The following is a 24,747-nucleotide window of genomic DNA, read 5'->3' as shown; positions in this document are numbered from 1 at the left end:
TATATATATATATATATATATATATATATATATATTTATAGAGAGAGAGAGAAATGATTCCCACAATCAAGCTAATTCACATATCCATCACTTCATGTTGTTCACGACTTTTTCTGTGTGGTGAAAACACTTAAGATCAACTCTCTTAGCAAATTTCAAGTATACACTACAGTATTCTTAAGTACAGTATCCTGTTGTACAAGTTATTAGATCTTCACAACTTATTCATCCCATATAACTGAACCTTTGTTCTCATTGACCAATATTTCCCCATTTCCCCCTGCCCCAGCCCCCGCCAACCACTGTTCCACTCTCTGCTTCTATGATTTTGACTTTATAGGTTTAACATAAGTAGGATCATGTAGTATTTATCTTTCTGAGTCTGGCTTATTTCATTTAGCATAATGTCATCCAGGTTCCTATGTGTGTTGCAAATGGCAGGATTACCTTCTTTTCTTACAGCTGAATAACACACACACGAGGGTACTTCAAACAGTTTGTGGAAAAATAAAATTGAAAGATAATATAATTCCTTTTCCAGGATTCTACCATCCAACTGCTCTAAGGTTAGCAACAGATTCCACCACTAAAAACAGTCCATGGGCCGGCCTGTGGCTCACTCGGTAGAGTGCGGTGCTGATAACACCAAGGCCACGGGTTCGGATCCTATATAGGGATGGCCGGTTGGCTCACTAGCTGAGCGTGGTGCTGACAACACCAAGCCAAGGGTTGAGATCCTCTTACCGGTCATCTTTAAAAAAAAAAAAAAAAAAGAAAGAAAGATAATATAAATCCTTCCATGAACTTTTTGAAGACACCTCATATATGTTTGTGTGTGTGTGTGTGTGTGTATACACACACATACATATATACATACATATATCACATTTTCTTTACCCATTCGTTCATCCATCGTTGGACACTTAGGTTGTTTCCATATCTTGGCTATTGAAAATAATGCTGCAATAACATGGGGGTGCAGATGTTGATTTCACTCCCTTTGGATATATACCCAAGAAGTGGGAATGCTGCCTAGTATGGTAGTTCTGTTTCTAATGTTTTGAGGAACCTCCATACAGTTTTCCACAGCAGCCGTACCAATTTACATTCCTGTCAACAGCACACAAGGGTTTCCATTGCTCCACATCCTAGGCAACACTTATCTTTTGTCTTTTTGATAATAGCCATTCTACAGGGTGTGAGATGATATCTCATTTTGGCTTTGATTTGCATTTTCCTGATAATGATAATAAACATCTTTTCATTTACCTGTTAGCCACTTGTATATCTTCTTTTGAGAAATGTCTGTTAAGGTCCTTTGCTCATTTTTAAATCAGGTTATTGTTTTTCGCTGCTAAGTTGTTTGAATTCCTTATATATTCCTTATATATTCCTTATATATTTTGGATATTAACCCCTTATCAGATATTTGGTTTGCAAGTATTTTCTCCCATTCTGCAGGTTGCCTTTTCACTCTGTTGACTGTTTCCTTTGTATGCAGAAGCTTTTTAGTTTGATGCAATCCCACCTGTTTCTGCTTTTGTTGCCTGTCCTTTTGGTGTCATATTTTAAAAAATCATTGCCCAGGCCAATGTCAGCAAATTTTCCCCCTATGTTTTCTTCTAGTAGTTTTACAGCTTCAGGCCTTATATTTGTATTAAACCATTTGGAGCTGATTTTTGTATGTGGTGTGAAATAAGGGTCCAGTTTCATTCTTTTGCATATGGACATGCAGCTTTCCCAGTATCATTTGTTGAAGATACTATGCTAAGTGAAATAAGCCAGACACAAAAGAACAATCATTGTATTATTTCACTTATATGAGGTACCTAGAATAGGCAAATTCATAGAGACCAAAAGTAGAATGGTGGTTACCAGGGTCTGGGGGAGGGTATAATGGGTAATTAGGTTTAATGGTTACAGAGTTACAGTTTGGGATGATGAAAAAGTTCTGAAGACGGATAATGATATTGATGGCACAACATTGTGAATGTACCCAATGCCAATGAATTTTGCACTCAAAAATGATTAAAATGGTAAATATTTTATTTTATGTATATTTTACCAGAATAAAAAAAAATTTTTTTAAGAAAAAAAAGAAACTTGCCCATGTTGTGAAGCTAATGAGTGGTGGAGATAGGATCTGAACCCAGGCTGTCTAGCTGCAGGATTCTGGCTTATGTTGCCAAAGGAGATTGGGACAAGAAAGTCCTCTGGGGAGAAATACAAAGCATAAGAAGAGGACAAATGAAAACACTGAGGAATAATATGCCATTTATGGAGCTTCATTCCTTATCAGTCATTCCTCTTCGGACAGCCAGAAATGGTGGGAAACATCCAGGATCCAAGCTCCAGGAGAACTGGTTGCAAGTCTGGAATCTAGTCTTACTATCTATAAGACTGGCAGATCTCTCCTAGTCTCTCAAGCTTCCTCCCCCTTGGGGATAATATCTGATCTTCTACTCTTCAGGATGGTGTGGTTCAAGATAGTCACAAGTGTTAATGGATGTGTTTTAATGACCTATTACTGCATAGTAAACCACCCCCAAACCAAAAACAACTGGGTTCAACTGGGCAGTTCTTTTGTTCCACATGGTGTTGATGAGGTTATTCATGTGGATGCATTCAGGTGGTAGTTCAGCTAGGATTGGAATGTCCAAGATGATTTCACTCACATGTGTAGTGCTCAACCGGAGTTACTAGAATGTCTTCAGGAGTTTGCTGGGCCTCCCTCTCTCTCCATGTGGCTTTCCAACAGGGTAGCCAGATTTCTTACTCCCAAAAGGGTGGAGGCAGAAGCTGCCAAGCTTCTTAAGGCCTAGACCCAGAACTGGCAGAGTTACTTGTACCACATTCTGTTGGTCAAAGCAAGTGACATGGCTAGCCAGATTCACTGGGAGGAGAAATAGCCTACCTTCTGACGGGAGAAACAGTATGTTCATGTAAGGATGATGGGAGGACTTGCTGGAAACCATGTTTGCAGAAAATCCACCACGGTGGGTTAAATATGCCACTTTTCATTCACTCATTTAATAAATAGTGTATTGTATTGGGCACCTACCATTTGCCTGGAGTATACAAAAGCATATAATGACAATTATTTATTGAATACATCCTAGGTAATATTATGTCATTGAATCCTCATCATAAGCCTATAATGAAGGTATTATAATAATTCACTCCACGTTTTACAGATGAGAATGAGACAGAGGAAGGTTAGACAGATTCGATGTCCCACTTTCATATGGATTATTAGTCTATTAGAGAGAATATAGGATAGTTAAGCAAATAATTAAATGAATAATTACAAAATATTCTCGGGATCGGGCTGCTATTGGAGTCCGGGGGCCAACGCTTCTCCCCCTAGATCTCAGGTAACCCTGGCAACGGGTCTTCCTGCCAATAGTAAAGATGGCCCCTAGAGAGCGAGAGCGTTTCCACACACTTCCACTACCCACAATGCAGCGGGGGTAGGGGAGGCGAAGTCCCTGCCAGGAGCTAATATGGCTCCCATAGTTACAACGTCCTCTCTCTTCACCTAATCAGTGACTTGACTGGCCAGACAAGGCCGTCGAGCAAGAACTAAGTCTCCTTTGCCCTGTGCTCACCTGATTTACAGGAGCGATTGAAGCCAGGGAACAACCTTGGGGGGGTTAAACTCCGTAACGGGGAAGCACCACTTCCGCTGACGTCATCACGCCGACACGTGGATCCAAGATGGCGGCAGCGATGGTGAGTGAAGGAGTCTCTAGGAACCGGAGCTGGAGCGGGGCTCTCCGGGGTATCCCAGAACCTTTCAGTGCTCCGTGCTTGGCCCCGAGCCACCTCCGGGACACCTGACTCAGGCCTGAGGCCACCCCTGACTGGGCTCACCTCCCCTAAGATCCCCCTCCCCTGCCATGGCCCCGTACTCAGGCTTGTCAAGGCCCCGAGTTTTGGGGGAGGCGCCGTTTCGGAGAGAGTCCAGGGCTACCGCCCCCGCCGGTTCCCATTTCTACTTTGGACCCCGCCCCCTGTGATCCCCATTTTCCAAATTTTATCTCCCAGCCCTGAACCCTTTGAAGAACCACTATTATTTCCATATTTGCTCCTCTCCATCACGTCCAGACCCTGCTCTCCTTGCCTCCCCGTCATCCTGACCAGTTCGCGGATGCGACCTCTCCTCTGACCAGCCCCCAAGCCCTGTCTCAGATCTTTTCCAGAGCCCTGTGCTCACCTCCACCCTCATTGTTTACATCCCCCATCCCTCTTAACTACTTCTGCCCTAGAGCATGCCCTCATCTACCCCACCCACCCCATCCCTATCTTCCTCATAAGACCCTTCCCTACTCTTCCTCTCCCTGCCTCTCTGCTACCTTTTATCCTACTGCTTCTCAGACTTTACTAGACCTAAGAATTTCGTGGTGTGTTTGGGGAGACATGTTAAAAATGTAGTTTCTTAGCCCCACTTCCAAAGATTCTAATTCCATAGGGCTAGGTGATGCCCAGGAATCTGCATTTTTATAAGCGGTCGGTGATTGTGGTGGAGGTGGTCTGTGAACTACGTTTTGAAAAACACTTGTAGCCCCACCAGGCTGCTTCCCCTTCCCGTACCCCTACAGAGTCACACAGCTCCTTAAGGCTGAAGGCTCATTATGATGAAGCCTGTTTGTGAATGAATGTGGAGGTAAAAGACCTGTGCTTGAAAGGTGGGTCAGAACTTGTGGTTCCTGGTACAGAACCCTGGAAGTCTTTGAAGGACGGGCGGTTCTTCCAGAAGTTCAGTTCCCATTTTGCTTGTGAAGAGACCAGACCAGAACTAAAATTGAAGTGACTTAGTCCAGAGTGATTTCCTGGGTCTTCCTGTATATTGCTTCCCCAGCAGATAATTTCATCCTGTGAATGACAAGGAAGACTTAGAGGAAAGGAAGTGATATTTGACTTCAGCACAGGAAGATTCTTGCTTAAATTCTTTGGTGTTGGTTTTCTCCAAATAGTAGTAGATTATTGACTAATGACGGTTTCCCTCCTTCTGTTAGCTGACTGATAACTTATCTTTTTTGTTTAATGAGGGATTCTTTATTTGAACCTCAGAGATCAGGTAAAAGATTTCACAGCCTTACCTGGTTTCTGTGGTCTCAGACTTGAGTCTGAACCATGAGTGGGGCAAATCCCAAAAGTGGTATGTTGAAACATTTCTTTTGTACCAAGTTCAGAACAAGTATGGTGTGAGAACAGGAAGTCACACCCTCTCTTGCCATAGGGAAAAAGTTCAATAAAGTATTTATAACATTGCACTGGGAAATTCCTGCCTTGTTCAGAGATTTTTAAGAGGTCATAAGTTAGCAATACATATTTCTGGTACACATTTATTTAATTAACAAATATTTAAGTGCCTACTCTGTGCCAGGAACTAGGGATGTATTTGTGATTACAAGGTCAAGATCCCTACTCTTGTGGAGCTTTTCTAGTCAGAGGAGACAGTCAGTAAACAAGTAGATACATGAATAATCTCTTTGATTTTCCTGCCTTCCTCCTGTCCTGAATTTAGACTACTCTATAAAGTTACAGGATATGGAGTTGATCCATCTGGGTCTGAATTGAGATGCAGGTTCATATCCCACTCTTTATGGAAAACTGCTCTTGGGAATATTATTTTGGTGGAACTTAGGAAATGCCCATTGAGTACATTTGTGGACATCTCAGATAATGTCAGATAGTGGTGAAAGCTGTGAAGACAGTATGGTGAAGTGATGGTGATTGGAGGTGACTCGGTGACACAACTACTTTGTGCTGTGTGGTCAGAGAAGTCTTACGTGAGCTGAGAGTTGACAGGAAGGAACCAGCTATGCAAAGAGTATGCCAGGCAAAGGAAATGACAAGTTTAAAGGGTGAAGGTGGGCGAGAGCTCGGTATGTTTGAGGAACACACAAGGCTGAAGCATGGTGGAGGCTGACGTGAGGAGAGAACGATGCAAGATGAAATTGGAGAGGCAAGAGCAACTGTGTTTTTAGAAGCATGCCTGTAACTGTAATCTGCAGTTTGTTGTCTATGGACTGCACTTTGAAATAGGTTCTATTAGGCTGCTTCCTTTTCCTGCCCCCTCCGGGACAATACATTAGGGGGAGCTAGCTTGTTCTCAGTCTGCAAAGAGGCCAGGGAAAGGAGTTTGGATTTTATTCTGAGCACAGTGGAAAACATAGGGACTTTGTATTTGTTGTGTCACCTGGGAGTATGCAGTGTGCCTTCATGCTGAAAACAGTAACTGATTTTAAGAAACTGAGTATGTAATGTATACAGTGACCCACAGAGGCCAGTTTAAAGAGTGCATATGGGAAACTTCATGTTTGGTGCAATAGTGAAAAGGCATAGAAACAAGTTTATTACAGGGGTATATGTGAAACAGGCAAGCAGAGTCACAGATAAACTTGAATTTGGTCCTTGTAGCACTTTATTTCACGGAAATTAGAACAGTCCCCACACCCTCGTTCACACCCTCATTTCACAACGATTGTGGGTGGGGGGCTGTAGATCTACTTTGGGGTGTATAGGTTTCTGGGCAAGTTATACAACACCAAAGAGGAACTGAGCTAGTGGATTCAGTGGCTGTGGGAACAAGCTGGGTTTTTAGTTTGTTCTTTTGTTGTGAAAGTTAGGGTTGTGGGTACAAGTTTCACTGGTATTTATGGGCTTTTCTCTCCCTCTCTTTCTTTGGTGAGTGGCTTTTCTTCCCCAAGGGTTGGGCTGCCACCTCCCAGGTTTGTGTTGGCACAGTGGGTGTTTCTTGAACCTTCGGGGCAAGGCTTCTCCCACCATAGAAGAAGATTGCTGGTGTAAACTGAAGTTCTCTTTGATTTTCCTGCCTTCTTCCTGTCCTGGATTTAGACTACTCTATAAAGTTATAGGATATGGAGTTAATCTAGCTGGGTCTGAATTGAGAGGCAGGCTTATATCTCACTCTTTATGGAAAACTGCTCTTGGGAATATTATTTTGGTGAAACTTAGGAAATGCCCATTGAGTACATTTGTGGGCATTTTAGGAGTCTAGAAACTTCCATTTGGGGAATAAAACTCTGTACTTCTTTCACATGTATCATTATTCACATTGTTTTCGTTTTTATTATAGTCTTTTTTATGGATACATATAATTCATATACCATAAATTCACCCCTTTGAGGTGTACAATTCAGTGGTTTTTCGTATATTCCCAAGGTTGTGCAACCATCACCACTAATTCCAGAACATTTTCTTCACCCCAAAAAGAAATATTAGCAGTCACTCCCCACTCTTTCCTCCCCACAGCTCATGGCAACCACTGATTTACTTTCTGTCTCTATGGATTTGCTTATTCTGGATATTTCATATAAAGGGAATTACTATATATGGTCTGTTGTGTCTATTACTTAGCATAATGTTTTCAAAGTTCATCCATGTTGTAGCATGTATTGGCATTACTTTTTATGGCTAAGTAATAGTCCATTGTATGTTTATGCCACAAGTTGTTTATCCATTCATCAGCTGATGGACATTGAGATAGTTTTCATTTTTTGGTTATGTATAGTGCTGCTATAAACATTCATGTGCAAGTTTTTTGGCAGCTAGCCATTGTAGGGATCCAAACCTTGACCTTGGTGTTATCAGCACCATGCTCTTCCAAGTGAGCTAACCAGCCAGCTCGTGTGTGCAAGTTTTTGTGTTAACATATACCTTCAATTTTCTTGTGTATATGAGTATACCTAGGAGTGGAATTGCTAGGTCAGTCCACATTGTTTTGAGGTTACTTGGGTTTGATCCAGTCCAGAAGCAGAAGAGAGGACTAAGTGACATCAAGATTACTTTGAGCTGATGGAGGTAGTGGTAGCCAGCACCTGCAGCTCCCGTCAAAAGCCCATGGACTGTTTTTATCAGCACTGCACTCTCCTTTTTTTTTCTTAAAAAAGATGACAGGTAAGGGGATCTTAACCCTTGACTTGGTGTTGTCAGCACCACGCTCACCCAGTGAGCAAACCGGCCATCCCTATATGGGATCCGAACCCGTGGCCTTGGTGTTATCAGCACCGCACTCTCCCGAGTGAGCCACAGGCCGGCCCATGGACTGTTTTTAGTGGTGGAATCTGTTGCTAACCTTAGAGCAGTTGGATGGTAGAATCCTGGAAAAGGAAGCAGGAGGCTTCGAAGCTGCCACCAGTCTCATGGGTGGGAAGCTGCTGTCCTCTCTGGACCTCATGTATAGGTGGGCATCAGCTGATTGAGGAAGGAGCACAGGAGGAGTCAGCAGCCTTGGGCTTGGTCCCAACACTGCCACTGATTTCCTGTGTGGCCTGCAGCAAATTACTTTGGCTTTGTTGGTCTATTTTCTACATAGGTCATATGTGAAATTAAGGCTTAGACTTGATTTCTAAATTCTGAGTTGAAAATTCTGTGGTTAGGATACTTGCATTTAATTCTTTACTAATATGTAATCAGTTTACACTGTTTTGTATAATGAAGGTGTATTTTCAGTGCTATCCACTAGCTAATTTCAACTTTAGGAATAAAATTAGAAATAAAAACTTTTGTTTACATCAAAAAAAAAAATAAAGAATACTTGCATTTAATGTTTCTTTTGCTAAAGAAAGATTTTATATCTATAAAATCAAATTTCTTTTGTTTTTTCCATGATCATAGTACCTCTGAGCTTTCCAAGCTGTTGTCTTGTATTGGTTGTGCTGTCTTACTCTCTCGAGCTGCCCCACCTGGCACATATTCTGCAAGGAGCCATTGTGTCCCAGAGCTGAGGTGCCTACACCAGGCCTTGGTTAAATGTGTTCCTCTGAGGACTGCTCTTAATCCCCTCAGGAAGTACAGAGGAGGCAGAGATAGCATTAAGTTGCCTCTTGGTTTCTCTTTTACAACTTGAACAAAAGTTCTCCTTTGATCTTGGCATTAAAGAAGCAGGTTGCAGAATGTTGGAGAAGGTTGAGTTTTGATCTCTGGTCACTGGCAGGAAGGTGGGAAGCACCCAGGATGAGCAGGGCCATCTGGCCACAGATGAGTGATAGGAGCCACCTACCACCTTCAAATCTGCTTTGATCCCTGAACCATTTGCTGACACTAGTGTTTCCCAAATGGGGCATGGATGGGGATACTCAGGACTTCTCAGTTCCATCTCATTCCTCTGCATTGTTTCCTTCTCTGCCTTCCTATCATGATTTCTCACCAATGCCTGATATATTAAACTGACAGACCTCCCAGGGTTTGAAATCCTGTTCTAAAAATCTGGGCTAGAATCCCAGCTCTGACACTCTGATTACTTTTGTGACTTTGGACTGGTTTTGTGACTTTGGGCAAACTATTTGCCCCTTTAAGTCTCAGTACCTTATTATTATTATTACTACTACTATTATTATTATTTTGTCTTTTTTTTATTGTGGTAAAACATCTTAACCATTTTTAAGTGTACAGTTCAGTGGCATTAAATACATTCACATTGTTTTGTGACCATCAACACCATCTGTCTTCAGAACTTTTTCATCATCTCATACCGAATCAGTTTTCTTATCTTTGAAATGGGGATGATACTCTCCTCAAAGGATTGCTGTGATAATTAAATGAGATATGAGATGAAAGTGCCCAGCACGGAAAAAGTTGCTGTGTAACTTCAGTCCAAGGTTGGAAATCCTCTGGAGTTAAACTGTCTGAGCCTGTTGCTTGGGCTAGCTGAGAGTTCTCTTATAAATACGTACCTGGGGGGAGAAGGAAAGGCAGTGCAGTTTCTGCACTTTTGGCCTCAGGGTTTAAGTCTGGTTGCCTGTTGCTTTGTGAGGGTATTTATTTATTGGTTTCACCTGGACTCCCACAGCCTTCTGCAGTTTTCTCTACCTCCCAAAACAATTTTTGAGTCTTTTTTGTGTCTCTGTTCAAGAGGCACTCCATCTATGGGCTCTGAAATAAAGGCTACGTTTTCAAGAGTCTCCTGTGGCTAATTTGGTTCTGGTTTTTTGTTTTCTTTTTGGCTCTGTGCATTCTTTAGCTGCATGGGGCTGCTTGGTAACTGGCCTTTAGCTGTCATTAGCCTTCATTCCTGTGTGGCCGAATTCTTAGGAAGCTTTAACTGATTGGGTAATTGATTTCAGTTAATTGTTGGCAAACTGTACCCCAAAGCCCTTTTTTTCTTTCTTTCTTTCTTTTTTTTTTTTTGCTTAATCTGGGGAGCAGTTACTGACTTAGTCTTAAAATGGTGACTATCTTTGAGAAAGAAAAAAGAAGAATCTAGCCTATTATTAAGGAAGGTGCTGCTTTTGCAGCAGAAAAGGCAACAGGAAACAAAAAGGCTACTCAGATTGGCTAGACCATATCACTAGGTGACGCTATTTGTGGGAAAGAAGATTGCAAGGCAGAGGGCTCCAGAAAAGAGAAGGTTAACTTCTGGTCACAGAGAAATGTGAGTGAATGAAATAATTTTCAGTTCTCAAGGAAAACTTCCTGTTTTCTTTGGAAGAAGTTAATTGTTCACATCTTTCGAACTTGGTGGGGCAAATTGGGGGTGGTGGTGGTGAGGGGTACTTTTTAGTTCTAGCAGCCCTGCAGTGGTAGCTGTTTTGAAGAGATTTTTCTGAATGCCCAACCCCCAAGAATAAAATAGATAGGGAGGGAAAGACCTTGATTCTTGGGTCTCTTGAGCTATATAACTTTCCAGGTCACCCGTCTCTTTGCCAGGGATAGAGTGTTAGATTACAGCGCAAAGGGCTTCTAGATTGCCATCACCTTGTTTCTTGACATGCTACCTTTGCAATCTCGTGATCAAGTAAAGCACAGTGACATCCAGTGGGCTAGTTCACATCTCTTAGGACTCCCACTCCTTTCATGGCTTTGAAACCTGCAACAAATGTTTGCTAATTACTTAATTGACTTTTTAGACTGAACCTCACATAGGAGTTATTGAGGTGATAAATTAAAAATTAAAGGAAGATACAAAGGAATGCCCCAGGAAGCAGGTACTTTGCTACACCTACCTTCCTTGCGGAAATGAACCGTAGGTCAGACATCCTCTATCAGGCTGTCAGGGCTATAAAGGGTAATGAAGTCGTAGAATCGCAAAAAGTTGGAACAGTGTCCAGTGCAGGGGTCTTATCAGGGGCCTATGAACTTCAAAGTCCTTTATTCTCTTGGAGTCATATGTCATATTGGAACATTTTTTCTGGGAGCAGGGTCCATTGCTTTTATAAGATTCTCAAAGGGATTTGTGACACCCTTCCCAAGCTTAAGAATTGCTGATGTGTCTGGTTACCCACAAACCTGGTGCCAGAATCCTCTCTGTGTCATTCTTACCTCTGTCTCCCACTGTCTGTTCATCTTTAGTGGAACTCATCCAAGTATTTTCAGAGACAACCCATTCCTCTCCCTTCTTAAAATATAAATATTTGTTTTGAAAACGAGTGATTCATATGGAAAAATGTTAGTATAAAAAAGCTATGAAAATATCAAAACATTATGTTGTATGCCATAAATATATACAGTTTTTGTCAATTTTTTTAAAAAGCTATAAAATGAAAAAGTCACTAGGCTATCTATCAGAGGTAAATAGACTGATTTTTCAAGTATCTCTATTTCTCTATGCATATAAAAATGTCTGTTTTTTAAAAACTTTTTATTATAAAAATTTCCAATATGCACAAAAGTAGAAGAAATAGTATAACTAACCTCCATTACCCATCACCCAGCTTCAGCGATTATCATTATATTGCCAAACTTTTTTTCATCTATACCTCCCCGTAGCTATTCTTTTTTATTCAGGTTTATTAAGGTATAATTTTAATACCATAAAGTCACCCATTGTAAGTGGACAGTTCAAATGAATTTTAGTAAATGTATAGACTTGTGCAACTATCACCACAGTGACACAATGTTCTAGAACATTTCCATTACACCAGTAAGTTCCCTTACAGTCAAGGCATTGAAATCAATCCCTGCCCTGTAACCAGCCAAGCAGAGATGTGCTTTCTATCTCTAAAGAGATTTGCCTTTTGTGGGAATTTCTTGTAAGCAGAATCATACAATGTATAGACTTTTGCATCTGGCTTCTTTTACTTAGCATAATGTTTTTGAGGTTCATCCGTGTTGTAACATGTATTGGTAGTTCATTCCTTTTTATTGCTGAATAGTAATTTCATTGTATGGATATACTACATCTTGTTTCTCCATTCACTAATTGATGTCCATTTGAATTGTTTCCAATTTTGGGCTTTTGTTTTTTGAAGGCTGGCATGTAAGAGGATTGGAACCCTTGACCAAGTTTTGCACTATTGTGCTTAAAGTTCCTGTGCACACTCACAAGTCTTTACGTGGACATATATTTTTCTCTAGGGTAAATGCCTACGGTTAGAAATGCTGGATAGTATGAAAGGTTTATGTTTAACGTTTTAAGATACTGCCACACTTTCCAAAGTGTACCATTTTACATTCCCATCACCAATATATGAGGGTTTGGTATTGTATCTGAGACAGTTTATACACATCCTGGTCTGTACTTCTTGTTGTCTGTGTTTTTCAGTTTAGCCATTCTAATGGGCGTGTGGTGGTACTTCACTGTGGCTTTGGTTTGCATTTCCATATTAACAAATGGTATTAAACATATGCTTTTGGGCCATTCATATATCTTTTTTTTTTTTTTTTGGTGGTTGGCCAGTGCGGGGATCCATTCCCTTGACCTCGGTTTTATAACACACACTAACCAAGTGAGCTAACCGCCCAACCCCATTCATGTATCTTCTTTGGTGAAATGTCTATACAGATCTTTTGCCTGTTTTTCAATTGGATGGTAGTCGTCGTTTTATTAAGTTGTAAGATTTCTTTATATATCTAGACACAAGTTCCTTATTAGATAGGTGATTTGCAAAGATTTTTTTCCCTAGTCTGTGGCCTGTCTTTTCATTTTCTTAATGGTATCTTTGGAAATGTAGAAGTTTTTGGTTTTTATGAACTCTAATTTATTAATTCTTTTATGGATTGTACTTTTGGTATTTTATCTAAGACATCTTTTCCTAACCCAAAGTCACAAAGATTTTCCCTTATCTTTTTTTCTAGAGGTTTTTTAGTTTTAATTTTTTTTTATTTAGGTCTGTGATCCATTTTGAGTTATTGTGTGTGTGTGCATGATTTGAGTTTCCTTGTGCTTATGGCTACCCAACTGTGCAAGATCCATTTGTTGAAAAGACTCCTTTCCTCGTTGAATTGCTTGGCACCTTTGTTGAAAATAACTTACTGTAAATGGAAAGATTTATTTCTAGACCTTTAATTCTGTTCCATCGAACAGAAGGATGGCATAGATGCCTATTATCATACTGTCTTTTTTTGTTTGTTTGATTATGGCTAGTCAATATGGGAATCCGAACCCTTGACCTTGTTACAAGGCCGTGCTCTAACCAGCTGAGCTAACTAACTGGCCAGCCTAGCCTACACTGTCTTGATATTGTAGCTGATTCTATAAGCTTAAAAATTGTGTAGTTTTAAATTCCAATTTTGTTTTTAAAATTGTTTTAGGTGTTCTGATTCCTTTGTTTTTCCATATAAATATTAGGTTCAACTTGTTAGTTTCTACAAAAAAGACTGCTAGGATTTTGATAGGGATTGCATTGACTCTGTAGATCAATTTGGGGAGAATTGACATCCTAACAATACTGAGTCTTCCAATCCATGAACATAGAATGTCTCTCTAATTATTTAAATCTTTTTTCATTTCTCTTAGCAATGTTTTATAATTTTCATTTTACAAATCCTTTTTTAAAATGTATTTCTAAATATTTTATTCTTTTTGATACTGAGTAGAACTATTTTCTTAACTTTATTTTTGGGTTGTTTGCTGCTAGTATGTGTAAATACAATTAATTTTTATATATTTATCTTGTAATCAACTTGTTAGTTCTAGTAGTTGGTTTTGTGAATTCCTTAGGATTTTCTAGATATAAGATCATATGATCTGTAAAAAAAAAGCACACATTTTTCTTATTTCTTTTCTATCTGGATGCCTTTAATTTTTAATTAATTTGTTTTATTGCAGTGGCTGATAGCATAGTGTTGAATAAAAACAGCAAAAGTATAGACATCTTTGCCTTGTTTCTGATCTTGGGGGGGAAGCATTCAGTCTTTCACCATTAAGTATTATGTTGGCTTTGGATTTTTCGTAGCTGCCCTTTATCTGAGTGAGAAAGTTCCCTTGTAGTCCAAGTTTGTTGAGTTTTTATGATGAATATACATTGGGTTTAGTCACATACTTTTTCTGCACCTCTTGTGATAATTGTGTGGTTTTGTCCTTTATTCTGTTTATGTAGTATGTTACATTAATTGATTTTTCAGATATTGAGCCAATCTTGCATTCTTAGGATAAACCTCACTTGGTTATGATATATAAACCTATTTATATGTTGCCAGCTTCAGGTTTGCTATATTCTGTTAAGGATTTTTCCATTTGTGTTCTTGATGGATATTTGTTTATAGTTTCCTTTTCTTGTGATATCTTTGTCAGGCTTTGGTACGTGCTTTTAAAAATTTTATTTAGACAAATGAGTCCAGGCTATACACAAACTGCTGTGCATCTTACTTTTTTTTCTACTTAATAACTTATGTTGGCAGTCCTACAATAATAGTTCTACATCCCATTTAAATATATATTGCTGAATTGCCATCCCCCAAAACTGTACCAATTTACCTACATCTAGTGTTGTCAGACTTTTCTAAGCTTTGTGACTTTGGTGGGTAAAAAATGTGATGTCATTATTTTGACTTATGAATGATGTTGAGCATCGTTTTGTGTTTGGCCATTTGAACTTTTTTTTTTTTAATTGCCCATTTATATTATTTTGGGTTATTTGTTCTTTATTGGTTTGTAAGTGTTCTTGTTATATTGAAGAAATTAATCCTCTGTCATTTGTGTTGAACATTTTTACACAAATTATCTTTGTCTATGATGTAAAAAATTTTTTTCATTTTCTATCTTTACATATCCTTTTTCTTTATAGTTTCTGGATTTTGTTTCATTCTTAGGAAACTTTCCATCAAAATTGCTTAAAAGTATATCCATATTTTCTTCTAATATTTCTATTTCAATTTGTACTTTTAAGTCTTTTCTGCCTTCTCCAGAACCCAACAGTTTAGATAGCTCAATATTTCAATATTTAGTACAAGTAGACTGTCTTCGTTATTCATCTTTTCAAAATAATCCCAAAGTAAAGGATAAATGCCTGACTATGTTAGAGGAGAAGCATTGAATTGAGGGGAGGGATAAAGGAGACAAAGAATCAGAGAGAAAAAGAATTGGAGAGGGAGGGTCAAGGAAGACAAAAAGCAGTTAATCTGTGACAGCACAGTTCTTTGAATACCTCTAAACATGAACTCAAACTGTCCTTGAGCATGGCTCCCTCCCTGGTGACAGACCTCTGATCACTTGGCTGTGCCAGGTTTGATGCAGCTGGACTTTCTTCACTGTGCAGATAACTTGCTATGCGACCATTGGAACGTTGCTTCCCTTCTCTGGACTCTTGGTTTATATGACCCCTGAGATTCTTTCAAAAACTGTCTTTATCAAACTCAACTCTGGGTGGAACTTTGCCTTGTTTTATTCTACTTTTAGGTTAGTTGGCTTTATGGAATGTCCCATAGTTTCAAGGGAGGTCATAAGACTTCTGATTCACCCTTCTCATCAGGGCCAAGATATCGTCTGCCACCTCTTTCCATGGTTGCCTGCTTCTGACTGAGTGGCTCATGGCGACAGCCTTTCCCTTGGTAGGTTAGCTCTCTTGCTGGAAGATTCTTTAGGTTGAGCCCACATCTCCCTCCTTGTAGTGTATTCATTGGCTCTGCCTTCTAGTGTAACCCAAAACAGACCTACTACGTGCCAAGTGCTTTAGATACTTTATTTAATCTTTACCACCATCACCCCACCATGAAGTTACTATTATTTTCCTATTTTATGGATAGGAAATCCGAGAATCAGAGAGTTTTAAAATTTTTCCCAAAGTCACAGAGCTAGGAAGTGGCAGGTCTGGGATTTGAATTCATGTCTGTATGGCCCTCAAAGCCTGTGCTTTTTTTTTTTTTTTACTATAGCTGTTCTTAAAGTGTGATTCCCAAGAGCAATAGTGTAGCATCTCCTGGGAGCTTGTTAGAAATGCAAATTCTCGGGCCCTAACCCAGGCCCAGGAATCTGTTTTAATAAGCCCTCCTGGTGATTTCCATGCGCTCTCAAGTTTCAAAACCACCGCCTACACTCTGCTTCCCCACCTGGCTGCTGCTTCTCTTCACACCTGACCAAGAATTTAGAGGTGATTTCATTTATCCTTATTAGGTGTCAAATCTAGGACTATACATTATCTCTAGAGCAGAAATGTGCTGCATACAGACCTCCTCCTCCCTCCCCCACTCCCCCCACACACACAGAGGGATAGCCAGAGTAATCTTTAAAACTCCAGATATGATTTATCCATCTCCTACTTCAACTACTACAGTGTCTCCGCACTACACAGAGGACAAAACCTAAGCTCCTTAATGTGGCTTTTATGTAATATGTCCCTCCTCTGTTTTCCCGCCTCCTGTCTCTACACAGACCTATTCATGCTTGCTACTCAAAGGATGGTCCATGAACCAGAAATGTCATCACCTAGAAGCTTGTTAGAAATGCACAAGCTCAGGCCCCACCCCTTGAATCAGAACCTGTATTTTAACAGGTTGCTAGGTGATTTATACGCACATTGAAGTTTGAGAAGCACCAGCCTGTATTTCACCTGCCAAAACTCATAGTTGCCACCAGGCCTTTGTACCTGTGTTTTGCTTTTCCTGGAACATTTCTCCCTTCCCTCTCCTTTCCCTTCAGGACTTAGAGTAGACTTGAGTTCTTAGATGTACACCCCCAACCCCCAAAGACTGGGTATGTTGCTGCTCCTGTGTACCCCCAACATACTGTTCTTCGCCTCTTAGCCTGAGGATAGCATCTGTGACCTGGTGATTTCCATGCATGCCCAAGTTTCAGAACCACAGCCTACCATCTACTGCATTCACTCCCCACCACCTCAGCTGCTCCTTCTCTTCACACCTGACCAAGAATTTAGAGGTGGATTTCATTTGTCCTAATTAGATGTTAAATCTAGGACTGTGTTGTGATTGGCTGATGGCTTGTCTATGTCCCCTAACTGGCTAAAAGCTCTTTGTGGGCATGTGTTCTCTGAAGCTGGCACAATGCCTGACACATAGTAGGTGCTTAATAAATAGTTGGTAAACTAATTACTGGTTAGAGCATGGGCTTTGGGCTCAAACTGTCTGAGTACATATCCTGGCTCTGCCAGTGTTAGTCACCTCTCTGAGCCTCAGTTTCGTCATTTGTGAAATGGGAATAATAATAAGAGTCCCTACCTCATAGGATTGTTGTGAAGATTAATTGAATTCTTGCATGAAAAGAACCTAGAATTGTGCCTGGCACATAATCAGCATTCAGTAAGTGTTAGCTGCCCTTGTTATCAACATCATCATCACATTCTCATCATCTTATAATGCAACTCACTTGCCTGAAAAGAGCATACCCGTTCCTCCACATACTGGCTGGACAACCTTGGGCAAGTTATTTAATCTTTGGGTCTCGGATTAACCCTTAGTCATCTGCAAAATGGTGACAAAAATCTCCAGGTGGTTGTAGTTGTGAGGATGGCACAAATCAGTGTTTGTAAAGTGCTTAGCACAAAGCAGGGACTGGGTAAATGGTAAATGGAAGAAAGGATTGAAGGGTAAATGGAAGGTAAATATGTCTGCCACAGTGCCTTGTCCTTAGCAGGTGCTCAGTGACTCTGTGGCTTCTTGTTGCTTTTTGGTGTTGTTTTCCCACTAGGGTGAATATTATTATCGTTACTGTGTCTTTTGGTTTGTTTTTGTTTTGTGTGTGTGGGTGTCTTTGCTCATTGGTGAGACTTTGGAACAAAAGTGTTTTGAAGTCTTTCAGGATTTGCTTTTCATTCCTCTGCAACCTGAGCTCTCAGGAAGCCCTGAAGTGCCTCAGGGCGGTGTCTCAGCTAAATCTGGAGGATTCTGTTTCACAAGAAGGTAGAACTGAAGTAACTTCTTAGGTTTAATTGGCTTGATAACCACAGGAGATTGTAATCCTCTGCCCTGGCTTCAAATCACCTATCAGAAAAGGCAAAAAGATTTGATGTCCAGCTTCTTAGTGGGGAAATTCAGAGCACGTGTTCTTGATTAGCAAACAAAATAATAACAATACCTTACATATAAGGGTCGTGGCTTACTGGTTATTAAGTGTTCTAAAATCCATTTTCTCTTTTGAGCCCCACTCTACCACATGAATCCATCGGAATAAATGATACAAGCCCAGCAAAATTGACTGCCCAAAACTGCACAGCTGAGGGGTAGGGTACAACTCCCTGTCCTTATTTGGGGGCCTCAGGCTCAGTGCTTTCCCCAGTATATGATAGCTGCCTTCCTATTGATTGTCAGGACATAGTTTTAAACATAGTCAGAGCCCAGCACCTTCCTTCTAAGGGGTTTGTATCATCTAGGATAGATACTTCTACCTGTGCAGTGGTTGTTGACCCTGACTGCACTTTAGGATTACCTAGAGCTTCTTAAACTTTAAATTGAGGAACTTGCTGAAATGTGGGTTCTGATTCACTAGTTCTTGGGCAGGGCCTGAGATTCTGTATTTCCAGCAAGCTTGTAGGTAATGATGCTTCTCGCCACAGATCTCAGTTTGAGTAGCAAGGATCTAGAGACCTTTTAAACATGCTGATGCAAGAGCCCTTTCTCTCAGAGATTCTGACTTTTAATTGGTCAGTGTGAGCAATAATCTAGATATTTTTTGAAGCTGCCCAAGTTATTCTAATATGCATCAGGGCTGTGACCCACTGTCCTAGACATACAGATAGGTTAAAGGGGTGATGGATGTTCTCAGGGATTTTCAGCCAAGGTCCTTGGACAGATGAAAGGTGGGAGATGTCAAGAACTCCTTGAGTGTGAAGAATTTTTTTCTTGGATTTTCAAGGAGATAGCAAAGACTAAGGACCATAGTATTAAACCTGTGTATGAGTGGATGGTTTTATGTTTTTATAGATCAGAGGTTGGTTGGAGCTTATTATTAATTTGCTTGATGAGGATTTATTGAGTACCCCATCAACAAAGCTAAACAAACAATTAGTGCAGGCACAGAGATGGCAGATACTTAACCATAACTCAACACAAAGAGTACTATAGTAGGGCCTTAAACAAGAACACATTTAAATATTTATCACACAAGTTAAGCAGCAGTCTTTGACCGTGTACAGTTGTGAAAGTTCTTTGGGTTATTGGATAATGTTTCCATTTTCTTCCTCTAGTGTCATCACAGAGATATTTACAAAGTGCCTTGGAAAGTAAAGAAGGAAGAGAATAATGTTCCCTGTGGAAATTGGAGGGGGTTCTTGTAGGAAGAAACATTTTAACTGGACCTCCAAGGATGAGTGGGACTTGACTAAAGCGAGTTTCAGTGTCAGAAACAACCTGAGCGGGTCTGCTCACATGTGCACAGACCAGCAGGCAGAGGTTTCTCCTTACCAAGATAGGATTGCTCTAACCTGGCTGTTCAGAACAGTGTTTTCTTTTGCCTCTTTAGTGGCATAAATACTATGTAATTCCCTAAGAAAATTTAGAAAATCTGGACACACAGAAATGGAAGAAAGTTCATCACTGAGGTAACTCATTTTGCCTCCTAAACATTTTCCCAAAGATAACTTTTAAAAAATGAAATCTTGCCATACAGTGTTCTGTCCCGTTTTTTCTTCTTAAATCTGAAGCTTGAATGTTCCCACTCGAAAACTGTATCATCATTTTTAAGAACTGCAAAAATGGATAAATCGACATATAACTTAACCCATTCCCCTATATGGGACATTTTACTATTGTAAGTAATGAATTATTTCACTATTTTAAATAATGCTATTGTGAACACCCTTTTATGTAAATTTTGGCATACTTACCACATTTTTCTTAACATGTCTACAAGTAGAATTTTAGAGTCAAAGTATACACTTGGAGGAAGCTTTTAGATACAGAGTGCCAAGTTGCCCCTCAGAAGTGTTCCAGTTTATAATCCCTCCTGCCATATGAGAATACCAAAACGGTGACTAAAATTGACAGTGTCATTTGGGTGCAATCATTAGTTCTAAGCTGAACTTCTGAATTGCTCTTGGTTGCCAACTTAAGTATTTATATTCAAAGATTCTAGCATATTATGGAGATAGCCTTTGCCATTTTTCATTTCTTGATCCTCTAAGATAAATTGTTGGGAAAATGGTCAGGACCCCTCAGATGTTTGGAATCTTGCCAAGCATTTTACGTAAATATTCACGTGCCCCCAGGTCTTCCTTGGTTGTTGTCTGTCATTGTGCATGTGCACCCGGGTGTCCTGGGTTATGAACTTAAGTATAAAGGATGAGTAGCTCTGATCCATGGTGCCCCCCCTGTCCCTGGAGGGGGGCACGGGGAGGCCATCACCGCTGCTGCTGGAGGCTGTTTCTGCCAGTGCCCCTGGGACCCTCCAAGAGGCCGCCGCCACCACTGCTGAGGACTGAGCTCGTGTCGTCTGCCAGCGGCTCCCAGGATCTTTCCCATTACCTAGCACAGACCTGCGTGTGAGGGGTCTGGTGACCCAGCCTGGCATGTGAGGGGTTAGGTGACCCAGTCTGTACAATGGGTTTGAAGGGTCTGAGCCCTGTCCCTTACAGTACGAATGGAAACAGTATAACTAAAATAATGAAACGTTTTTGGCTTTAGTTATGGATTGCTGTAACCTGACAATTGCCCTAGCTTTACATTGGTTCGTGGTTTGTTGATAGTATCTTTGTGTGAGGATTGTCTGTTTTCTGCATTGTTTTTCAAAAATTCAGGGTTCAGTTGTTTTTCTTTGTAAGCAACATTTGGATGGCAGTTTATGTCAGTAATACAGGACATGTCTTCCTTACGTTTTGGCTAACTGGAATTCAGGTATGAAGGGAATCAGAGGGAGAAAAGGGGGCAGGGTTTATTTTTCTCACGTGAAGCACTCACATTCTAATGACAGGCAAAATGAGGGTTACAAAGGGTCCCAACAAAGGAGGGTCAGACTCCCAGATAGCTGGTCAAGTGGAGTAGATCCTCAGATGGAGAGGAAGTCAGATGCTGTGAGCGGCCCACAGCTGTAGGCTTCCCATCACTGTTCAGAGAGGAAGAATAAAAATCTATTTGTTGTATGCAAGGCAAACCCATACTATAAAACCCTTCCCTTTGTGCATGCATAGAATGTCTCTAGAGGGATTTTCAAGAAACTGGTGATAGCAGTTGTCCATGGGGACAGGAATGGGAAAAAGACTTATTTTCCACGTATATCAGTTTATGCTGTTTGAATTATTTACTGTATATATGTTTTACTTTTTCAAAAAATTAAGCTAGTTATTCTTTAAAAGCCGTACTCACCCAAAGTCACGCGAGATGTTAACATTATGGGAAACTTGTGAAGAGTACCAGTAAATGGGAACTCCCTATAATATCTCTGCAACTCCTTGGTAAATCTAAATTTATTTAAAAGTAAAAAGTTTGGGGGGGGGGGCAAAAAAATCGTCTTCCTATACAGGATCCTTCTTCATGAGGCAATTTTCTTTTTTTTTTTTTTTTTCCTTTTTGTCTTTTTTTTGTGTCCGGCAACGGATCGCAACCCTCAGTGTCGCGCCCATACCAGACTGGGACCGGCAACGGGATCGCAACCCTCGGTGCTGCGTCCGCACCTCGCTCAGCCAGTGAGTGGGAACCGGTCTGCATGTGGGATCCGAACCCTCGGCGGGAGCGTGGGGGCAAGCGGCGCACTGTAGCAGTGCGCCACCGGGCTGGCCCATGAGGCAATTTTCTAACTTATAGTCTTGTCGTTTCTCTTAAACATTTTGGGGTGAGGAGAGTGTGACTGGCCTCTTTACAGATTTTCCTGCTCTCCTAATTTTGTTTACCTCCACATTACCAAATACAATACACCTGTCTCAGCCATTTTCACTGTTTTTATTGGGATCAAACTATGATGAACATCAGCGGGCAGATACTTGTAAAAGTTCACAACAAATCAGGGGAAAAACACTCTGTGAATATTGCTTTTAAGATCTTGGCCAAGCTACGTGTCTACGAAAAGTGCACCAAACTCAACACCTTAAACTATTAAAGCCATTTTTCTCAACTTGTAGTTCAGGTAAAAACATAGATGAGTCTACATTTTTGGCAAACCCCCTCAGAGATTCTGATTCTCTGTAAAACTGAGTTTTAGAAAGAGTCATCTGAGTGTGTGTGTTTGCGGGGAAGGTGTAACTTGGGGGGTGGAGAGGCTGCAGAGGCAAGGTGCTTAGGAGGCTGTGGCCAGTGTCAGGGGGCAGGAAATAAATGTCTGATATACAGCAGCAGTAAAAAGGTGGAGAGAAGGCAGATGCAGAAATGCAGTTGAGTTGGTGATTCAGGTATGTGGACAATGAAAGTTCAGACAGGGAGGATAATCAGACAGCTCTTCTAGTTCCTTGAAGAAGTGAAGTACTGTTACTGATGAAGGAGGAGAGATACTTTGGTGGGGCAGATTTGTTGAGGTCAGAGATTGATCTTTCTTGCCTTTGATTACCAGGTGACTATCCTGCATGCAGATGCTTACTGTCTCCTCTGTGCCACGAACTGTTCATGGTGCTATCTCTGCTCTCAGAGATTACATTCTAGTAGAGGGAACATGTAATATACAAACAAATATCATACATGTCAAGTAGATAAGTCCATGAAGAGAAATAAAGTAGACTAAGGGGCAGAGCAGTGGGCAGTGGGACCCAAGAGGATGCTATTTTAGATAGAAAGATCAATGACAGCTTCTCTGGGGAAGTGACATTTGAGAGAGACCTGAATGAAATAAGGAATGAGATGAGCCATGCAGACAACTGTAGGAAGTGCATTTCAGCAGAAAGTACAGTAAAGGTGAAGGCCCTGAGGGAGAAGAGCTTGTTGTCAAGGGACAGCAAGGAGGGCAGTGTGGCCAGAGCTGAATGAGGATGAGGGGGAAGGGATGAGGCCAGGACGGTTTTGGAGAGGCTTATAGGAACATATATTGGTAACATAGGATCTTCCTGACAAAGTGAGTCTGTTGCTATAAGAGGAATGGAAATGAGTGAAACATTGTGGAGTTTTATTTCCTGCTAGCAGTACTGGGGGAGTGGTACACTGTGAAATGGTTAAAAGAACATTGATCCAGGCGATGTGTCTCCTGTATGACAGTCTTCCCTTTTGCCTTGACCCATTTTGTGGTGTATTTCTAGAACTGCAGAATTGGTTGCCTTGCAACACTCTTGGGGGCATTTGGGTAGCAGCGTTTATGAAAGCCTCGGGCTTCTCAGAATGGGGTAAATGTTGGGTCAGTTAAAGCAGACATGAAGGTGGTATGACTTGATCTGCCCCAGGGGGACGTTCACTTCTTTCCAACTGCAGCCTCTCTTTTCCTGAGCAGGATTGGTTGCTGTGGTCCCTGCTGCTTCTCTGTCTCACATATGAAACAAGCGCCTTCTATGTCCCTGGGGTCGCGCCAATCAACTTCCATCAGAACGACCCTGTAGAAATCAAGGTAAGTGTGTTCCTGCAATGTTAGATCCTCTGTGCTAGACAGCCTAGCTGGAGGGCCATGGTGAGCTGTTCATGTCTATCCTGTGGTTATAGAAAACAAAGACCAGTGCCAACTACCCTGGGGAAAAGGAGGCTCACTCACTGCATGCTGCACAGGCAGAGGAAGAATGTCCTTGGGAGGCCTGCCCGCAGTTCCAGAAACTCTGCCTCTTCATATCTCTCTCTTTCTGTGGGTGTCACTGGCTCCCTGCATCTCTCCTGTGTGTGTCCTCTCTCCACTTCTCATTTTTTCTGTGTCACTCTTACTTTTGTTCTCAAGCATTTTGTTTCTAGTGTGTGTGCGTGCATGTGCGTATGCCCACGCCCACGCCCACCTCTTTCTGCATTTCTGCCTCTCTCTTTCATCTGCTCCTTCCTCCTCTCTGTTACCGGCTCTCTGCATTTATTGAGAGTTATTTACATGCCAGGCATTATGCATGGCTTAGCTCAGAATACTCCCCAAGAACCCTCTGAGGCAAATTCTATATGTTTTACAGATTTCCTTTACATTTTACAGATGAAGAAATTGAGGCCTAGGGAAATAAATCAACTTGCCCAAGGTCACATTATGTGGAAGACATAGAGTTAGGTCAGAGCCCCATCTCTTAACAATGGCAGCACCCTTCCTCCCTCTGCCAAAATCTACCTCCAGAACAAAATTTGTGGCATGGCAGCAGTGGAGTGGGGTAGGGAGGGGTACGGGGTGGCTTTGGCTTCCAGTCCTGCCAAGCTGGGGATGTGAATGTGGACAGCTTGGGTTGAAGAGAGAGAGAGAGGGAGGGAACATAAAGGTGGACTCATGTCTTAATAATGTGGATTGTTTTCAGATTGTCCAGAGAGAATGCTAAGAAACACAAAATGCTTTTTTTAGCCATTTTTCCTCAATTCATGAAATGCTTGATAGAGGTCCTCAGTCCCCTCAATCTAACATCAGAAAAACTCTGAAACTCAAAGTTTCTCAAACTCATCGGGCAAGAGCTGACCTGAGCTGACATTAAACTGTTTATTGACTTTATTTATTGCGCTTAGTATGAATATTATTGCATTTCTCCCCACAAATAGTCATTGAATATGAGGTACTATTCCAGATCCAGCTGGGGGGGGGGGGGGGGGGGG

At 41.1% G+C, this 24,747-nt stretch overlaps 1 protein-coding gene across 3 annotated transcripts in view; it reads left to right on the top strand.

Moving 5' to 3' along the window:
* The first annotated feature begins 3,467 nt into the window (after positions 1 to 3,467).
* The window catches only part of TM9SF4 (transmembrane 9 superfamily protein member 4), a 50,567-nt gene continuing 29,287 nt past the window's right edge, over positions 3,468 to 24,747 (top strand). Inside the window, exons 1-2 of one of the 3 annotated variants that reach the window (XM_008577162.1) lie at positions 3,468 to 3,732; positions 23,480 to 23,593. Coding sequence is in view for 2 of the 3 variants with exons in the window: in XM_008577149.1 (XP_008575371.1) it covers positions 3,718 to 3,732; positions 23,480 to 23,593 (129 nt within the window). In the remaining variant the exon portion in view is untranslated. The remainder of the gene's footprint in view (positions 3,733 to 23,479; positions 23,594 to 24,747) is intronic. The other 2 variants (XM_008577149.1, XM_008577143.1) reach the window with 2 other exon arrangements.

This window comes from Galeopterus variegatus, unplaced genomic scaffold, assembly GCF_000696425.1.
Source record: "Galeopterus variegatus unplaced genomic scaffold, G_variegatus-3.0.2 Scaffold65, whole genome shotgun sequence".
Classification (NCBI taxonomy): Eukaryota; Metazoa; Chordata; class Mammalia; order Dermoptera; family Cynocephalidae; genus Galeopterus; species Galeopterus variegatus.
Note: the sequence above shows the minus strand (reverse complement) of the source record. Positions and strands in the feature narration are given on the sequence as shown.